Below are 21,238 nucleotides of genomic sequence, written 5' to 3' on the forward strand. Positions count from 1 at the left end.
AATAGAAGTAAATTACAAATCTCTGGCACTTCATGGCAGCAGTTGATTTGAAATAAATTTTTTTTGGGTGCACTACCCCTTTAACCCATCGAGAGTTTTCTTAGGGCCCTATTACATGGAATGATAATCGGCCGAGGTGGCCCTATCCGGACGATTATCGCTCTGTGTAATAAACACAATGATCAGCCGATGATAATGATCGTTGTTATAGGTTTGGACCTATAATTGTTGGGCGACGACCGCGCATCAGTATGTGCAATAGCGATACGCGGCCGGCGGCTGATGATTTCCAAACTCTATACATTACCTATCCATGGTCCAGGGCTCCTCCTGTGCTCTGCTTCATCCCGGGTCCTGCGTGTTGGAGCTTCCGAGCAGCCTGACAGGCCGCTCAGCCAATGATTGGCTAAGCAGCCTGTCAGCTAAGACAGGCCGCTCTAAAGCTGCAGCGCGCGGGACCTGGCGAGAAGCGGACCACAAGAGGAGCCCTGGACCATGGATAGGTAATGAATGCAGTTTAAGCATGTCTTATTTTAATATCTCTGAATAATTATTGCTTTATAATTCTCACTTACAGATATTGATGAGTGTCAGCTGGGTAACCTGTGCCTGAATGGCAAGTGCCAAAACATGGAAGGTTCCTTCCTGTGTTCCTGCAACCAAGGATATAAGCTGAGTCCGGCCAGGGACCGATGTGATGGTATGGACTCCACGATCCTGCTGCTTCTATACCTGACAATGGTCCATGTATTTATTCCAATGGAACGTCTATAGTCCCAGTACTTTATACACACATATATATATATATATATATATATATATATATATATATATATATATATATATATATATATATTCCCAGTACATTGCACATATATATAGTCCCAGTAAATTATACACATATATATAGTCCCAGTACATTATACACATATATATAGTCCCAGTACATTGCACACATATATAGTCCCAGTACATTGCACATATATATATATATATATATATATATATATTATACACATATATATAGTCCCAGTACATTGCACATATATATAGTCCCAGTACATTATACACATATATATAGTCCCAGTACATTGCACATATATATAGTCCCAGTACATTATACACATATATATAGTCCCAGTACATTGCACATATATATAGTCCCAGTACATTGCACATATATATAGTCCCAGTACATTATACACATATATATAGTCCCAGTACATTATACACATATATATAGTCCCAGTACATTGCACATATATATAGTCCCAGTACATTGCACACATATATAGTCCCAGTACATTGCACATATATATATATATATATATATATATATATTACCAGTACATTGCACATATATATAGTCCCAGTACATTATACACACATATATAGTCCCAGTGCATTGCACATATATATAGTCCCAGTACATTGCACATATATATAGTCCCAGTACATTATACACATATATATATAGTCCCAGTACATTATACACACATATATAGTCCCAGTACATTATACACACATATATAGTCCCAGTACATTGCACATATATATAGTCCCAGTACATTGCACATATATATAGTCCCAGTACATTATACACATATATATATAGTCCCAGTACATTATACACACATATATAGTCCCAGTACATTATACACACATATATAGTCCCAGTACATTGCACATATATATAGTCCCAGTACATTGCACATATTTATAGTCCCGGTACATTATACATATATATATAGTCCCAGTACATTGCACATATAGGATAGTGGGTTGAATGAGTCTTTCAGGTGCCATTAATCTTGCAGTCAGTAGTGACGCTGGCCACCAGTAGCTGCTATCAGTTCTGATTAGTGTTGAGTGAACCGGTCATCATGTTCAGGTTCAGTAACGTTATCCGAACCTGACAGTTCAGAGTTTGATCCCCTGCAGCTGCAGAAGTCGTATGCTGCCCTAGCGCTGCCAGTATAGGCCATGGGCTGTATTCATGTTTCCAGGACTCTTTAGGGCAGCATCCAACCCTGAGCGTTCCGGTTTAGATACGTTGCCAAACCTGAACATTGTGACAGGTGCGCTAAACACTCGCTCTGACCTCTTTGTAGACCGTCACCCTAGAGAGCAGTCAGGAGAGCAAAGCTGAAATCTGAGTGCGAGCACACCTGAGGGTAGCTGTGCCGGATCACCGGAAGGGACAACCCTCCTACTTCTGGGGAAATCCAAGACCAAGTCTCTAATATTGCTCAGTGTCAGCCATGATATGGAGGGGATCTGCCCCAGGTATCACACACAGCAGACACATACAGCCCATACAGCCCACACACATCACACACATACACATGTAGTGTACATCCTCGGTAAGTTTCCTTCCCATACCCAGTGTCTTGTCTTTCCTTGCACAGATATTATATACCGTATATATATGTAGTAAGTTTCCTTCCCATGTTTTGTCTTTCCTTGTACAGATATTGATGAATGTCAGGACACAAGTCTGTGTGGATTTGGCCAATGCCGGAATACCAGGGGATCTTTCACATGTATATGTAACGATGGCTACAGAGTATCTGCTACTGGCGACCAATGTGAAGGTATGATGCCCCCGCATGTCACACATAGTGCCCAGTCCTGATGTGAGAGATCTCCGCCGGACACCTGAAGCTCATCGCCACTAGCACCAAGCGTGAAGACACCACTCATCCAAAAGTCTCCGTATCTGCCGACAAAGTGAATTTCATGTCTTAACTGAATACGGTTTGGACTGTTTGCATCGATTTGGTGTCTGCTGGGTTCTCGTGTTTGGATGTTAAATATACGGGAGATGGCGCTCCCAGTACATGGACACTGGCAACAATAGTCATGTCTGTCAATTGTCTTATAGATACAGGAATACAGAAAATAACTCATATATTACCAGTATGCTGTGAGGTGTTTACGAGCACTAGCCATAGGGCCCAGTATGGTTCTCAGTACACTATGACATCCTTGGTGTACGTTATAAACAATGGCTGCCAATAGCTTGGGTGTCACATACAGAGGCCGGGACACAGCTGCTGATCACTGGTCTTTAGTAAGCAGATTGTTGAAAACAGAAAGGATGAGTGGTCTGTCCTAGCCCAGTGCGGGGCCAGCGTTGTCAGTGTAGGGCCAGCATTATTGGTGCGGGGCCAGCGTTGTCAGTGTAGGGCCAGCATTATTGGTGCGGGGCCAGCGTTGTCAGTGTAGGGCCAGCATTATTGGTGCGGGGCCAGCGTTGTCAGTGTAGGGCCAGCATTATTGGTGCAGGGCCAGCGTTGTCAGTGTAGGGCCAGCATTATTGGTGCGGGGCCAGCATTGTCAGTGTAGGGCCAGCATTATTGGTGCGGGGCCAGCGTTGTCAGTGTAGGGCCAGCATTATTGGTGCGGGGCCGGCGTTGTCTGCGCATTGCTAGCATTATTGGTGCGGGGCCAGTGTTGTCAGTGTACGGCCAGCATTATTGGTGCGGGGCCGGCGTTGTCAGTGTACAGCCAGCATTATCTGTGCGGGGTCGGCGTTGTCAGTGTAAGGCCAGCATTATCGGTGCGGGGCCGCCGTTGTCAGTGTAAGGCCAGCATTATTGGTGCGGGGCCAGTGTTGTCAGTGTAAGGCCAGCATTATTGGTGCGGGGCCAGTGTTGTCAGTGTACGGCCAGCATTATTGGTGCGGGGCCGGCGTTGTCTGTACATTGCTGGCATTATTGGTGCGGGGCCGGTGTTGTCAGTGTACGGCCAGCATTATTGGTGCGGGGCCGGCGTTGTCAGTGTACGGGCAGCATTATTGGTGTGGGGCCGGCGTTGTCAGTGTACAGCCAGCATTATTGGTGCGGGGCCGGCGTTGTCAGTGTACGGCCAGCATTATTGGTGCGGGGCCGGCGTTGTCAGTGTACAGCCAGCATTATTGGTGCTGGGCCGTCGTTGTCTGTACATTGCTGGCATTATTGGTGCGGGGCCGGTGTTGTCAGTGTACGGCCAGCATTATTGGTGCGGGGCCGGCGTTGTCAGTGTACGGCCAGCATTATTGGTGCGGGGCCGGTGTTGTCAGTGTACGGCCAGCATTATTGGTGCGGGGCCGGCGTTGTCAGTGTACGGCCAGCATTATTGGTGCGGGGCCGGCGTTGTCAGTGTACAGCCAGCATTATTGGTGCGGGGCCGGCGTTGTCAGTGTACGGCCAGCATTATTGGTGCGGGGCCAGCGTTGTCAGTGTAGGGCCAGCATTATTGGTGCGGGGCCAGCGTTGTCAGTGTAGGGCCAGCATTATTGGTGCAGGGCCAGCGTTGTCAGTGTAGGGCCAGCATTATTGGTGCGGGGCCAGCATTGTCAGTGTAGGGCCAGCATTATTGGTGCGGGGCCAGCGTTGTCAGTGTAGGGCCAGCATTATTGGTGCGGGGCCGGCGTTGTCTGCGCATTGCTAGCATTATTGGTGCGGGGCCAGTGTTGTCAGTGTACGGCCAGCATTATTGGTGCGGGGCCGGCGTTGTCAGTGTACAGCCAGCATTATCTGTGCGGGGTCGGCGTTGTCAGTGTAAGGCCAGCATTATCGGTGCGGGGCCGCCGTTGTCAGTGTAAGGCCAGCATTATTGGTGCGGGGCCAGTGTTGTCAGTGTAAGGCCAGCATTATTGGTGCGGGGCCAGTGTTGTCAGTGTACGGCCAGCATTATTGGTGCGGGGCCGGCGTTGTCTGTACATTGCTGGCATTATTGGTGCGGGGCCGGTGTTGTCAGTGTACGGCCAGCATTATTGGTGCGGGGCCGGCGTTGTCAGTGTACGGGCAGCATTATTGGTGTGGGGCCGGCGTTGTCAGTGTACAGCCAGCATTATTGGTGCGGGGCCGGCGTTGTCAGTGTACGGCCAGCATTATTGGTGCGGGGCCGGCGTTGTCAGTGTACAGCCAGCATTATTGGTGCTGGGCCGACGTTGTCTGTACATTGCTGGCATTATTGGTGCGGGGCCGGTGTTGTCAGTGTACGGCCAGCATTATTGGTGCGGGGCCGGCGTTGTCAGTGTACGGCCAGCATTATTGGTGCGGGGCCGGTGTTGTCAGTGTACGGCCAGCATTATTGGTGCGGGGCCGGCGTTGTCAGTGTACGGCCAGCATTATTGGTGCGGGGCCGGCGTTGTCAGTGTACAGCCAGCATTATTGGTGCGGGGCCGGCGTTGTCAGTGTACGGCCAGCATTATTGGTGCGGGGCCGGCGTTGTCAGTGTACGGCCAGCATTATTGGTGCGGGGCCAGCGTTGTCAGTGTACAGCCAGCATTATTGGTGCGGGGCCGGTGTTGTCTGCGCATTGCTGGCATTATTGGTGCGTTGTCAGTGTAGGGCCAACATTATGGATGCGGGACCAGCGTTGTCTGCGCGGGGCCGGCGTTATCAATGCTGTTTCTGCTTTCGGGTCCCCTTGTGTGCCAATGCCCGACAAAGCCGGGGACCACTGGGGCGGCCGTACCATTTGAGACGTGTTACATTTGATTATTCATTTTCTAATTATTATTTGAGTAAGTTCTTATAGCCAGCTTTAAATATACGACGAATATATACGAATATTCTTACTACCAGCTGTAAATATACGACGTTTCCTGTCTGTATTGGTGGAAAATGTGATTTCCATAGTGAGATTTGTATGGCGGCTTCTAGCAGGGAGCGCTCACATATCTGAGGTCTGCAGCCAAGTATAACCGTGCGTCAGGATCCTCAGGAGATTACTGGAAGGAGCCGTATACATATACTGTGTTGTGTTCTTAGAGATGCCAGACATCGCTTCTGCTCCATCGAGCTGGAGCGTAATAAGCCGCCCGATCAGGAAATAATTGACCTGTTTGCCAAAACTTTGATTGCAGACATAGATGAATGCCAGGAGCTGGATGAGGCCTGCCAGGGAGGAGGAAGCTGCTACAATACGGACGGCTCGTACACCTGCCTCTGCCCCGATGGATTCCTGCTCATAGACGGACGGAGGTGTCAAGGTATAGTAACTCTGCAGAGAGCGATCACAGGAATATCAGGATTACACTGCACGGCCGAAAAACACCGAACGCAGCAACTAGCTCAGAAAGTACATCGGGCAAATAACCTGCCAAGAGTCAGTGACGCCGTGTCTGGTGTACGCACCGATAACGTTCTTATATCTGACAGCATCCTGTAATAATGAGCAGGTCAGATGCGTTATATGAGGGTGTACTCACCGATAACGATATCTGACAGAATCCTGTAATAATGAGCAGGTCAGACACGTTATATGAGGGTGTACGCACCGATAACGTTCTTATATCTGACAGCATCCTGTAATAATGAGCAGGTCAGATGCGTTATATGAGGGTGTACACACCGATAACGTTCTTATATCTGACAGAATCCTGTAATAATGAGCAGGTCAGATGCGTTATATGAGGGTGTACACACCGATGTCGTTCTTATATCTGACAGAATCCTGTAATAATGAGCAGGTCAGATGCGTTATATGAGGGTGTACACACCGATGTCGTTCTTATATCTGACAGAATCCTGTAATAATGAGCAGGTCAGATGCGTTATATGAGGGTGTACACACCGATGTCGTTCTTATATCTGACAGAATCCTGTAATAATGAGCAGGTCAGATGCGTTATATGAGGGTGTACACACCGATAACGTTGTTATATCTGACAGAATCCTGTAATAATGAGCAGGTCAGATGCGTTATGTGAGGTTGTACACACCGATAACGTTCTTATATCTGACAGAATCCTGTAATAATGAGCAGGTCAGATGCGTTATATGAGGGTGTACACACCGATAACGATATCTGACAGAATCCTGTAATAATGAGCAGGTCAGATGCGTTATATGAGGGTGTACACACCGATAACGTTCTTATATCTGACAGAATCCTGTAATAATGAGCAGGTCAGATGCGTTATATGAGGGTGTACACACCGATAACGTTCTTATATCTGACAGAATCCTGTAATAATGAGCAGGTCAGATGCGTTATATGAGGGTGTACACACCGATAACGTTCTTATATCTGACAGAATCCTGTAATAATGAGCAGGTCAGATGCGTTATGTGAGGTTGTACACACCGATAATGTTCTTATATCTGACAGAATCCTGTAATAATGAGCAGGTCAGATGCGTTATATGAGGGTGTACACACCGATAACGATATCTGACAGAATCCTGTAATAATGAGCAGGTCAGATGCGTTATATGAGGGTGTACTCACCGATGTCGTTCTTATATCTGACAGAATCCTGTAATAATGAGCAGGTCAGATGCGTTATATGAGGGTGTACTCACCAATGTCGTTCTTATATCTGACAGAATCCTGTAATAATAAGCAGGTCAGATGCGTTATATGAGGGTGTACACACCGATAACGTTCTTATATCTGACAGAATCCTGTAATAATGAGCAGGTCAGATGCATTATGTGAGGTTGTACACTCACCGATAACGTTATAAATAAATAATAATATCGAATAAAGAAATAATACCGCGTTACTGATCTAGGACTATGTCTCCATAATGACGCGGCGCAGACTCTATGGCGTCCTGTTAGACATGTGTCCTCTAGTTCTCGCTAAGCAGCTGAATATAATATGGTGATGGGAAGGGGAGAGAGGGGAGTACCACTACAGGGTTAGACTATGCAACGTTTGTTTGTAGTCAGTGCCGTGTACTGGAGCTTCCCTGGGGTCGGGCAGAGAATGGAGTCTGTATTATAGTGACATACATATAGTAATATACAGGTTATTCCTTATTGTATTATAGAGAGGAGCCATGCTGGAGAGGGTCACCATAGATACATATACCACAGCATGGAGTTACCATAGCAACACCAGCTGCCTCCTCACTGTACTACACCAGCTAGGAGAAAGCTCCAGAATGAGGGCGGAGCTATTCTAATGAGCTCCACATAAGAGGCAGCTGTGACAGGAATCCCTGGTTAGTGGAGTGCAGCTGTGGTAGGAGGAGTCGACCTATGAGGAGATGATGTGTGAGGAGCCGACCTATGAGGAGATGATGTGTGAGGAGCCGACCTATGAGGAGATGATGTGTGAGGTGATCTATGAGGAGATGATGTGTGAGGAGATCTATGAGGAGATGATGTGTGAGGTGATCTATGAGGAGATGATGTGTGAGGTGATCTATGAGGAGCCAACCTATGAGGAGATGATGTGTGAGGAGCCGACCTATGAGGAGATGATGTGTGAGGAGCCGACCTATGAGGAGATGATGTGTGAGGTGATCTATGAGGAGATCTATGAGGAGCCGACCTATGAGGAGATGATGTGTGAGGAGCCGACCTATGAGGAGATGATGTGTGAGGAGATCTATGAGGAGATGATGTGTGAGGAGATCTATGAGGAGATGATGTGTGAGGAGATCTATGAGGAGATGATGTGTGAGGAGCCGACCTATGAGGAGATGATGTGTGAGATGATGTGTGAGGAGATCTATGAGGAGATTATGTGTGAGGAGATCTATGAGGAGATGATGTGTGAGGAGATCTATGAGGAGATGATGTGTGAGGAGATCTATGATGAGATCTATGAGGAGCCGACCTATGAGGAGATGATGTGTGAGGAGATCTATGAGGAGCCGGTGTCTGTGTGAGAGAGGGGCCAACCAACCTGTGAGGAGATGTGTGATCCCTTAGTCCTTCTGGGATCAGAAACTTGTGGTTTACGGCCCAGATACCCTGTAACACTCTTATCCCACTGGACTGTGGGTCACTGCCAGTATACAAAAGGGCGACTCCATTTTACACACAAATTTCCTTACCAGCACAAGTGACCCATCTCTGGCCGGCGACCATTTTAAGATATCTTCAGTATGAAGGACTGCTGTATACTGCAGTCTGTTATACTGAGATTATCCCCGCTGTATACTGCAGTCTGTTATACTGAGATTATCCCCGCTGTATACTGCAGTCTGTTATACTGAGATTATCCCCGCTGTATACTGCAGTCTGTTATACTGAGATTATCCCCGCTGTATACTGCAGTCTGCTATACTGAGATTATCCCCGCTGTATACTGCAGTCGGTTATACTGAGATTATCCCCGCTGTATACTGCAGTCGGTTATACTGAGATTATCCCCGCTGTATACTGCAGTCTGTTATACTGAGATTATCCCCACTGTATACTGCAGTCTGTTATACTGAGATTATCCCCGCTGTATACTGCAGTCTGTTATACTGAGATTATCCCCGCTGTATACTGCAGTCTGTTATACTGAGATTATCCCCGCTGTATACTGCAGTCGGTTATACAGAGATTATCCCCGCTGTATACTGCAGTCTGTTATACAGAGATTATCCCTGCTGTATACTGCAGTCTGTTATACAGAGATTATCCCCGCTGTATACTGCAGTCTGTTATACAGAGATTATCCCCGCTGTATACTGCAGTCTGTTATACAGAGATTATCCCCGCTGTATACTGCAGTCGGTTATACAGAGATTATCCCCGCTGTATACTGCAGTCTGTTATACTGAGATTATCCCCGCTGTATACTGCAGTCTGTTATACTGAGATTATCCCCGCTGTATACTGCAGTCTGCTATACTGAGATTATCCCCGCTGTATACTGCAGTCGGTTATACTGAGATTATCTCCGCTGTATACTGCAGTCTGTTATACTGAGATTATCCCCGCTGTATACTGCAGTCTGTTATACTGAGATTATCCCTGCTGTATACTGCAGTCTGTTATACTGAGATTATCCCCGCTGTATACTGCAGTCTGTTATACAGAGATTATCCCCGCTGTATACTGCAGTCTGTTATACTGAGATTATCCCTGCTGTATACTGCAGTCTGTTATACTGAGATTATCCCTGCTGTATACTGCAGTCTGCTATACTGAGATTATCCCTGCTGTATACTGCAGTCGGTTATACTGAGATTATCCCTGCTGTATACTGCAGTCGGTTATACTGAGATTATCCCTGCTGTATACTGCAGTCGGTTATACTGAGATTATCCCTGCTGTATACTGCAGTCTGTTATACTGAGATTATCCCCGCTGTATACTGCAGTCTGTTATACTGAGATTATCCCCGCTGTATACTGCAGTCTGTTATACAGAGATTATCCCCGCTGTATACTGCAGTCTGTTATACTGAGATTATCCCCGCTGTATACTGCAGTCGGTTATACAGAGATTATCCCCGCTGTATACTGCAGTCTGTTATACAGAGATTATCCCCGCTGTATACTGCAGTCTGTTATACTGAGATTATCCCCGCTGTATACTGCAGTCTGCTATACTGAGATTATCCCCGCTGTATACTGCAGTCGGTTATACTGAGATTATCTCCGCTGTATACTGCAGTCTGTTATACTGAGATTATCCCCGCTGTATACTGCAGTCTGTTATACTGAGATTATCCCCGCTGTATACTGCAGTCTGTTATACTGAGATTATCCCTGCTATATACTGCAGTCTGCTATACTGAGATTATCCCTGCTGTATACTGCAGTCGGTTATACTGAGATTATCCCTGCTGTATACTGCAGTCTGCTATACTGAGATTATCCGCTGGGATAGCGGTTCTCCAGTCATTTACATTTTTGCTATATTGGGGGCTGCATAGAGAATACCAGACCGGCCATTCTTACCTGATCACGTTCTCCTGGGGTCGTCCTGTGCTCGGTCGCTGAATGCTCCTACCGCTGCTTCCCAGATGGATTCCGCTTGGAATAAATCCCCTGGTGATGTCGGGGTCACGCTGCATTTTTGCGTTCCATTTATTATATCTGTTTTATGGGACAAAAACGGATGTACAAACAGATGCAGTTGTCTGCCACCCATCAGGATACGTTTTCCTTCGATCATTTCCCATCTTTTTTTTTTTTCTCGTGTACATAGATAATGCTTGACCACGTTTTTCTGTACATTAAAATTTAATGTTGAAAAGTAGATAATTTAAATGAACAGCAAAAACGCAGCATGATTCCGGCCTGACTAGCGGAGTAATCCGAGCCTGACTAGCAGCGTGGTCCCAGCCTGACTAGCAGCGTGGTCCCGGCCTGACTAGCGGAGTAATCCCGGCCTGACTAGCGGAGTAATCCGAGCCTGACTAGCAGCGTGGTCCCAGCCTGACTAGCAGCGTGGTCCCGGCCTGACTAGCAGCGTGGTCCCAGCCTGACTAGCAGCGTGGTCCCGGCCTGACTAGCAGTGTGGTCCCGGCCTGACTAGCAGCGCTCATGATTTCCCCTTCGTAAAGAATTAGGAACTTAATATCATTGTTTGACTTTTTTTTCAGATATCAATGAGTGTGAAAATCCAGAACTTTGCTCTCCAAATGGACAATGTCTGAACACTGCTGGTTCATTTCACTGTATTTGTGACCAAGGGTTCACAACCACTCCTGATGGGAGATCCTGTGAAGGTACACCTCTTTTTTTTCATAGTTTTTTTAGATCATGTGAAGGTGTTTTTTCATTGTTTTTTTCTTTGCAGCGAAGAGTGATATATAAAAGTTTTGTGAGTGTCCAGAAATCACCCGAATACTACAATTACCCAGCATGTACTTAAAGGGAATCTGTTACTAGGTTTATTCCACCTTAATTGAGGGCAGCATAAACTAGTGACAGAAATGCGGGACAGATCTGTGTATTACTGACACCATTCTGATCAGCCGTTCTCCTAATATGCAGGAGAATAGGATTCTTGTTGCACCCCTTCCCCCGCCCTCCAGCTGCTGATTGACAGGTCACTGCCTATACACAGCATGAATAGATAACTGGCAATCAGCAGCTGGTGGGCGGAGTTTTCTGCTTCTCATGGATATCCAGGATTACTGAGCTCATGCACATAATGGAGAGGACTACTTATTGTCCATGTTATTCAGGAGGAGATGTCTGGATCAGCTGCACAGAACAATGTAAATTATCCATCATCCTGCTCAGCTTCTCTGTCCCTAGTTTATGCCACCCTGAGATAGGACGCCATAACCTGCTGACAGAGTTTAAAGTGACTGAAACGCCATCTTTCCAAGGAAAAGCTTTCATCAATGCAGTGCGACAGGGTGGGCAGTCAAACTGGCGTGGCCTAGAGCATCAGTGCCTAAGTTCTTCCTCTAATGCCAGCACCAGGAGACATGCCAACCCACGAACCGGGCACAGCGTGAGTACCTCTACAACACGGGGGCGGCAAGACACAGAGTCTCTTTAAGCCTAACAATTATTTCAATCAGAAAACCTCTTTTCAGGTGTCTCACTGTGTTACACTTGGGACGTCCTTTTGCCTTGGCTGTTATGACACGGCTGTGATAGGATTCTTGTGTAATGTTACATTATGTTACAGGATTCGTAGCTCAGGGACATCTGGTTCTCAGTGGAGACTCCCAGCAATCATTTATCATGTGTCCCTGTAGATAGCTGCTAATGTCCATTGTGGGACTGGGGCATTTCACATGTGTCAGCAAGCACACCTAATCTCTGGCTTAGTGGCAGCTACTAGTTTGGTCTTGTACCCAGTATGGCCACTATACATGCTCCTCATACCTTCTAAAGAAATAGCATTTTGTGGAGCTGCTTAAACACAGGAGGAACGAGCTTCACTGAGTTTAGTTTTCTATTCCACTTTCTAGTTGCTTAGAAAGATGAGGAACAGAGTAGCTTCTCTGCCTTCTGATGTCCCGTCCAGTAGCCAATAATAAGTCTGTGTCAGCAATGAAAACCTTCACTTTCCCTATACAAATATCTAACGGTAGCGAACACATGTGAGACGGCCATAAAGAAAAGGATCCGAATGAATTTTATTTCTATGCAGCTTCTATCCAAACCACAAATGTTTGTAGTATGGAGAAGAGACCACAAATGCTGGGAGCATGGGGGCCACATATTAGTGAGCGGACAAGTGGCTCCATCTGACCATTCCTTCTCACCAGTGTACAAAGCGCGAACACGGACTTCTCACACAACCTGTGCCAAATTTATTCTACATGTTTTATACCAAAGTAAGAGCTACATCTGGAGCGGGAGCTATGGAACAGAATAAAGCCAGGTGTTACAACGAGACATGTCAGTTCCAAGGGAACACCCTCAGCATCAGCCTAAAATCAATAGGAGAAGGCAAAAACTTGTCAAAAAGAGGCAAAACCAACTTTACTTTGTAATTGTTTCCTTTTATATAGTGCCGGCCAACAACCACATCGAGATTCTAAATTCTTATGTAGGATAATAAAACTTGTCCTAATCCTCCTGAATCTTCAACTTTTATATTAGTGACCTGAGCGGCATTTGAGTGTGCACCCCGCTGCCGCTCCAGTCATTGTCTTTGGGACGGACAGGAACAGACGATCACTGGATTGTCATTAAAAAAAATTACATCATACATCTCTGTCCAGAAGGAGGAAATCCTCCTCTAAGGGCTGCACGGCTGTTCATCACAGGACCATGAAGAATTAGACAATTTCCATATTGATACATGATGCCAGACGGGGAGTCCACTATATCGCTTACCCATCTGTAGTTTCCGTGTTTCACAGAACCTGGGAATTAAGCCCTCGGGCCTCGTTCACCCGGCCATAGGGCTGTCTGTACCTGCCGCTATGGCCAGCAATCTGTACCACAGACCCATTTGCAGACAGAAAGTATAGCCTTAGGCAATGTTTACACGTCCGTCATTTCTGACTGCAGTTGCAGACCCACAATTGTGGCCAGAGCGTAAGTGTTACGGGGACATGATCTGTGCATGCTGCATCCATGTTTTCCAGTACTCCCTAGGGCGGCATGTAACTTCTTCAGCCACCGGGAGTCAAATGCTGAACGTTCAGGCATCATCCAGTGTGATTAGTGTTGCATTGTATGAGTCGCAGGATTGACCCCAGTTGACGGACTGTCCACTCAGGGGCTGAATGCTGCTGCTGTCCATCAGCCGGGACAGACCTTTTACCCTAAGCCTTGACATCATCACTTCCCCCGATAGCTGCTGTGTTTTATAAATGGTTGTATGTACATAGCGGTCAGTAGATTTACAGTTCCTGATGAGGCCGTTTCCCCCCCGCTGTGCTGCTGCGAAGACTCATAGATTCCCATAGAAGTAATGCTAACTCTGTCCTCTGGCTTTGCCAGGGTTAATGCCCTTGATGATACTAAATGCTGTAGTATTGGATGGATCGGAGTGTGTCGCTCGGTTTGATGTGATGAGCAGTAGCAGGATTCTGCATGAGGCGGCAGGTTGTGTCACTAGGAAGGTGCTTTTAGGATGCAGGAGACAAGACTATTTACGACCAACTCAGCGGCTTCCACTCCAGATGACAGATGTGTAATAGCAATCACCGGCACCGCTGATAGCCTCTATCTGTATGATTAGTTTTATAACCTTGTGGAGCTTCCAAAACAACATTTGGAATTTTACAGTAGTAATAACCTCCTCTTTCAGATTTTAATATTTATTCCTTGTATATTGATGCCAGTGTACCGGGAATGAGCGAAACTACGAGATGAGCGGAACTACAATGGTACCAACATCCTATCAACCATGGGTGCAAGGTGCCGCCATTTTGTCCCCCACGTTTGTGCATTTTAGCACAGCCTATGACTGTATCCATGTATTCCTGGCAACTCCAGGCCGCATCCTTCTTCTCCAGCCTCGGGAAGTCAAATACCGAGTCTTCAGGGTCTCCAGAACCTCGACTTACTGTAGTTCATAAGAAAGTGGCACGATAGAGCAGAGACGGGAAACCCTTGGCTCTCCAGCTGTTGCAGAACTACAGTTCCCATCATGCCCGGATGGCCAAAGCTTTAGCTTGATGAAAACTGCAATTGTGCAGCAACCGGAGGCGGAAGGTTCCCATCCATCCCGCTGTACATCATTAATAACATCAGATACGGAATCTCTGAAGCGTCAGTCCGGAATCTCTGAAACAAGAGTAACAAAATAAAGTAGCAATAGGTAAAATGCAAACGGATGATGATGATGGTGGTTGTTATTATATTTATACCATGTATAATACACGGACGCATCCAGCATGGCAGACACCGCTCGTACGACCATCCACCCTTCATGCAGTGAGATATGATGTAGGATAGAAGCCTCTGTCTACAGGAAGGGTTATTATCTATATTACTGCTTGACGGACGGCTGTATATCATCTCCCTCTGTTCCATCCCCGTCCTTCAGGGTCTCTCTTTCCTGGCAGCACTGCTTGTGAGCCACTTGCAGCCAGGCGGAGGAGACATCTTCTGCTGCTCGATATTTCTCTATCCTGGTTGCTATTTCCAGAACTACTCTAAAGTGGTTTTGACTCTGGATTCACTAGAGAGTTGCTGGAAAAGTAATCCGTAGGCTTCATGTTTATCTTGCTCCCATCTGTTAGATCCATTTATGCTGTTAGGACCCTTCCCCAGCCCTGCTATCTGGATTATACCATACATCTCCTGCAATCTGGATTGTACCATACATCTCCTGCAATCTGGATTGTACCATACATCTCCTGCAATCTGGAATATACCATACATCTCCTGCCATCTGGAATATACCATACATCTCCTGCCATCTGGAATATACCATACATCTCCTGCCATGTGGAATATACCATACATCTCCTGCCATGTGGAATATACCATACATCTCCTGCTATCTGGATTATACCATACATCTCCTGCCATCTGGATTATACCATACATCTCCTGCCATCTGGAATATACCATACATCTCCTGCTATCCGGATTATACCATATATCTTCCGTCTTGCTTCTTCTAATACATCTGTGTAGAGAAAGAAAAAGAAAGCTAAGACAGTGGAAGATTAGGAAGCAAAGTTCAGTGACTGCAGGGACAGCTTGAAAGACGTGTAACCTACTAACAGCTACTGTAGAGTCTTGGCTGCCAACTGTTCCAGATGATTCAGGCGGGGGCCTCTGAATTATTCTGCGGTCTCACAGATAAAGGGTCCATGTAACAGATTGGATATTACTAGAAGGCAACCTGTGAGTGTAACCCGGCGGTCTGCTAGGACTCGTGGCAGGACAAGTAAGACGTTCAGTGTGTCAGGTCTTCAGGAGGATACGTTGTATCATCAGCCAACAATTAGTCAAAATTACAGTGGTAACCCCCTCCAGGCTGATCCAACTTTGCGGTAATGCATGCTCCTGATGAGGTGGCTGTATGACCTCCCTACAAGGCCCGGGCATGCTCCTGATGAGGTGGCTATATGACCTCCCTACAAGGCCTGGGCATGCTCCTGATGAGGCGTCTGTATGACCTCCCTACAAGGCCCGGGCATGCTCCTGATGAAGTGGCTGTATGACCTCCCTACAAGGCCCGGGCATGCTCCTGATGAGGTGTCTGTATGACCTCCCTACAAGGCCCGGGCATGCTCCTGATGAGGTGTCTGTATGACCTCCCTACAAGGCCCGGGCATGCTCCTGATGAGGTGTCTGTATGACCTCCCTACAAGGCCCAGGCATGCTCCCGATGAGGTGGCTGTATGACCTCCCTACAAGGCCCGGGCATGCTCCTGATGAGGTGGCTGTATGACCTCCCTACAAGGCCCGGGCATGCTCCTGATGAGGTGGTTGTATGACCTCCCTACAAGGCCCGGGCATGCTCCTGATGAGGTGGCTGTATGACCTCCCTACAAGGCCCGGGCATGCTCCTGATGAGGTGGTTGTATGACCTCCCTACAAGGCCTAGGCATGCTCCTGATGAGGTGGCTGTATGACCTCCCTACAAGGCCCGGGCATGCTCCTGATGAGGTGACTGTATGACCTCCCTACAAGGCCTGGGCATTCTCCTGATGAGGTGCCTGTATGACCGCTCTGCAAGGCCCGGGGATGCTCCTGATGAGGTGCCTGTATGACCGCTCTGCAAGGCCCGGGTATGCTCCTGATTAGTGATGATCAAACAGTAAAATGTTCAAGTCGAACCTCGAACAGTAGTGAAGTTCGGTTTGAAGTTTGGCTCGAACCTATTAAAGTCAATGGGAGATGTTCGGGTTAATTTTTATACCTATACAGGCGAGGTTAAGCTGGAAATACCATCCAGAAGAGGAAACTGGATACATAGAACAACTTAGTGAAGAAATTTTGGCTCTAAGAATGACAGAAAAAAAATTAAGAGGGTAAAATACTTCATTTAGTGATAAGCGAATAGTATTTGATCAAATAGTATGCTATTCGCACTAGACCCAAATGTATGCTTCTATTTTACATTCATCACTAGTGTTAGATGCATCCAGGCATGCTTCCCCTGCACATAGCACCCACGCTAACTGTCATTGTGCGTGGTGTTTGGTTAGACACATTCTACAGTGGGGGGGTTGTCATAGAAACCATATAAGAGACCCTGTAATTTGAATGTTCACACTTTAAAGAGTATCTTAAAAAAAGGCAAATTTAAATTGAATTAGATGGAAAAACCTACACTACTACAGCCTCTACCGGCCTGATTGATCCTGCCTGGACTGGACTGGACTTTTTCCACTTAAAAACAAAAATTTATTTTGTGGCCCTTCTGAGTATTCAATTTGCAAAACAGCAATCACTGAGCTCAAGGAGATCAGTGAAAAAATTCCAGTGAAGTATGAATCAATAGTCTCCACTGATGCCCCAAAATTTCAATATGCAAAAAAGGAGTCCGTGGAGCCTCGGTTGCTAGTCTCAAAACACGGGAATAGACAGATATCCCTAGCCTGTTTCCACCTGGGTGCCTCAAGTATTCAATTTGATTCGATTAAAAAAATAAATAAAAATAAATAAATGAAAGATTGAATTGAATTTGATAAGTCATTAACCACGCTAGAGAATCATTATACTCAACTCTCTGACTTTCTAAAGGTCATTAATGAAATGGATAGCTGTTACTATGTGTACCTGAAATACTGTGAGAATTTGAAGATGTTCTAAAGCATTACTATGACTATGCTGCATTTTCACTGTCTGTTCTTTTTATTTGATTTGAAATCAAAGATTAAAAAAACAGCTGATAAAGTTGCCTTTACCGAGTTGCTGGCTTCTGCCTTTGAAACAACTACAAAATGAAAGGAAGGCAGAGGACACCCCTCAATGGGAGATGTTCGGGTTAATTTTGACACCTATATGTAGGAGAAACTGTAATTATCGTCCAGAACAGTAAACTGTAAACATGGAAGAACTCATAGGCTAAAATTTGGCTTCAACAACATACATCTAACAGATGATGAGATTATTGAAAAAAAAGTGGATCTGCAATGCAGACTGTCAAAAATAGGCTCTGTACCCACTCAGGATAAAATTAAACCACCAACTCCTCTGTAAGAAACATTGATTCATCTAACAGATGAAGATTATTTTTCAAAAAAAGTTGGCTTTTTACCCACTGAGGATAAATTGGTACCATTGGTGGCAGCGAGAAGAGCCCAGCGGAGAAAACGGAGATTGCGGTTCAACTAAATTAGGTAGCAGGAGAGAAAGAGGCATTTAAAAAATAACCATTTTGAGGCCTACAAAGAGGATGAGGAGAAAGAGGATGTATGTAGTGCGCATCATGTTCATAGAGGTGTATTTTTCAAAAATATATATTCAGTTAAAACACTTAGAACACTAGCTGTGGGCAGCAGTAGAATCCAATTTTTTGAAGCAGCAGGCATAGGAACTACAGACGTGAGAGTAGTGCAGTGGGAATGTGTATTTCGCATTTTCAAGAAGACATGCTACAGTTTACTAGTCGGTGACATCGGCAACCGGGGCAACAAAATGGTCAGAGATCCACGCTTGATTCATTTTTATAAAGGTCAAACTATCCACATTGTCAGTGGATAGACGGATACATTTGCGTTCTTCTGAGATAACACTGGCTGCTGGGCAAGATCGTGTCAAGTAAGCTGAGGCCATTCTTCCACTTTGGACACCCAGAAGTTGAATGGGTCAAGACCAAGTCCAAAAACATCAATGTTGAGGCGCAGCACCGTTGTCGCACACCACCTTACCTGGTGACAGGTTGTGAACACCCAGCCAGTGGTCGGTCTTAGTGCGCAGAGCCCTCCAAAGCTCTTGACCTGTGTGTTGACGGTCTTCAAGACAAATTAATTTAAGAATGGCCTGGTTTCTCTTAGCACGTGATGCTACCTGTCGAGGTTGGAGATCCTGGCTGTGCACTATCCCAGCAGTTTTAGAGACTGTCGACAGAGACCCAGAGGCATCAGAGGCAGTGTCAGCCACCAAAGTCACCCAGTGAGCAGTCAGGAATATGTAACGACCTTGACCGTGCTTACTGGTCCATATGTCTGTAGTCAGATGGACCTTGGTGGACACAGATGCAGCCAACGCGCTTGAGATATTTTCTGCAACGTGCTGGGCCAGGGCAGCTTTTCTTGCAAAGAAATCTCGCTAAGCATCTGATACTGGAGACATGCCAGGGCCAGAACGTGGCGGAAGCACTACCTTGTGCAATACCTCTATCTCCCCTTCCTACACCTGATATTGCTCGCCTACCACCTCTGGTACTCACCATGTTCTCAAGATAGATAGAAAATCTTAGAAGATAAAAATAAAAAACAAAACAAAATTGGTATGAGGGCAAAGATGTTAAAAAGACCCCCCCCCATCCAACCGATAGATGCAAGACTAAATATAAGAAAATTATTGTTCTTTATTAAATATATTTTAAAAGATCAACAATAATAAAATACATATAATAGGAGCTGGAGCCTATACAAATCCCCTAAAACAGGGGGGATAGGAGTGAATTATGTTACATGATACACACAAAAAAAAAATACAAATCAATAGGTAATTTACATACATGAGTACTGGGAACTGGGAACATATAGGACAAGTAATATAACTCACAGTGGATCAGGGTAAATGGATAACATCAGGAATCAATATACATTACCACCTAATGTGTGTGTAGCACATGGAGCCACCGCACCACTCCCCCGACGGACATTTCGCGTATTGCTTTATCGAGGGTGATGTCACAAGTACTGAGCTCTCTCTTTGCCTTGGCAAGCCCTTGTCATGATCGCAATACTCGCACCTTGAGTTAGACATTGACAAAAGGGGCCACCCTGCTGTTTCCCTATTTATGTTCCAATACTCGCAACCGAGTGGGACTTAAGGGGTTATTTATCAGGGTGGTGTGGTGCTCTCCCCATCATGGAGGCACCCCGTTGGCAACAGGCTAGAGATATCTGGCTATCCCGTGTTTTGAGACTCATAACTGAGGCTCCACGGACTCTTGTTTTGCATATTTAAATTTTTGGGGGCATTAGTGGAGACTCTTGATTGAGTACTTCATTGGATTTTTTTTCGCTGTTCTCCTTGAGTTCAGTGATTACTGTGTTTTGTTGGTTGATTTGTCATTGCCCCAACTAGCCAGAATCCTACCCCACACTGACGAGGGGCAAATACCCCGAAACGGCTGTCTGTGGGTGGAGGCCTGCCTTTGCAAGCCCTTGTCATGATCGCAATACTCGCACCTTGAGTTAGACATTGACAAAAGTGGCCACCCTGTTGTTTCCCTGTCTATGTTCCAATACTCGCAACCGAGTGGGACTTAAGGGGTTATTTATCAGGGTGGTGTGGTGCTCTCCCCATCATGGAGGCACCCCGTTGGCAACAGGCTAGAGATATCTGGCTATCACGTGTTTTGAGACTCGTAACTGAGGCTCCACGGACTCTTGTTTTGCATATTTAAATTTTTGGGGGCATCAGTGGAGACTCTTGATTGAGTACTTCATTGGATTTTTTTTCGCTGTTCTCCTTGAGTTCAGTGATTACTGTGTTTTGTTGGTTATATCCCATTAGACCAATCAGGTACATATCTCCACATGTATGCCGCTGCAGGCTTGTAATTAAAAGCCGTCCTGTGTATCCCTGGCTAAACCGGAAATTATGTAATCGGGTCATTTGTATAGGCTCTAGCTCCCATTATATGTATTTTATTGTTGATTTTTTGAAATATATTTAATAAAGAACATTTTCTTATATTTGGTCTTCTGTTGGATGAGGAATTTTTTTTAACATATTTCCCCTCATACCATTTTTTGTTTTGTTTAAAGAGTGCAGTGTGCATATAGACCTTGCATAATGGAGCCCTTTATAGGACTAAAAAAAAAAATCAACAAATCTACCCACTCTCAATAAGTCCATGTACACAAATCAGATGTACAATTAATTACTGGGTATAACAGATGTGAAGTATTCCGTATTTTTTTTTATGACTGACAAAGAACGTATGTCAGCTGATAGGAATACCACTGTAATCACTGAACAAATGCACGTACACAAAGGAGAT

At 45.8% G+C, this 21,238-nt stretch overlaps 1 protein-coding gene across 2 annotated transcripts in view; it reads left to right on the plus strand.

Annotated features, from left to right (window-relative positions):
- Nucleotides 1-21,238, plus strand: part of LTBP1 (latent transforming growth factor beta binding protein 1) — a 332,339-nt gene that overhangs the window by 251,856 nt on the left and 59,245 nt on the right. For both annotated transcript variants that reach the window (XM_069954510.1, XM_069954509.1), the window contains 4 exons: nt 578-700; nt 2,472-2,594; nt 5,858-5,983; nt 11,274-11,399. In XM_069954510.1, the coding sequence (XP_069810611.1) occupies nt 578-700; nt 2,472-2,594; nt 5,858-5,983; nt 11,274-11,399 (498 nt within the window). The remainder of the gene's footprint in view (nt 1-577; nt 701-2,471; nt 2,595-5,857; nt 5,984-11,273; nt 11,400-21,238) is intronic.

The sequence above is a fragment of the Dendropsophus ebraccatus genome, chromosome 15, assembly GCF_027789765.1.
Source record: "Dendropsophus ebraccatus isolate aDenEbr1 chromosome 15, aDenEbr1.pat, whole genome shotgun sequence".
NCBI classification, from domain to species: Eukaryota; Metazoa; Chordata; class Amphibia; order Anura; family Hylidae; genus Dendropsophus; species Dendropsophus ebraccatus.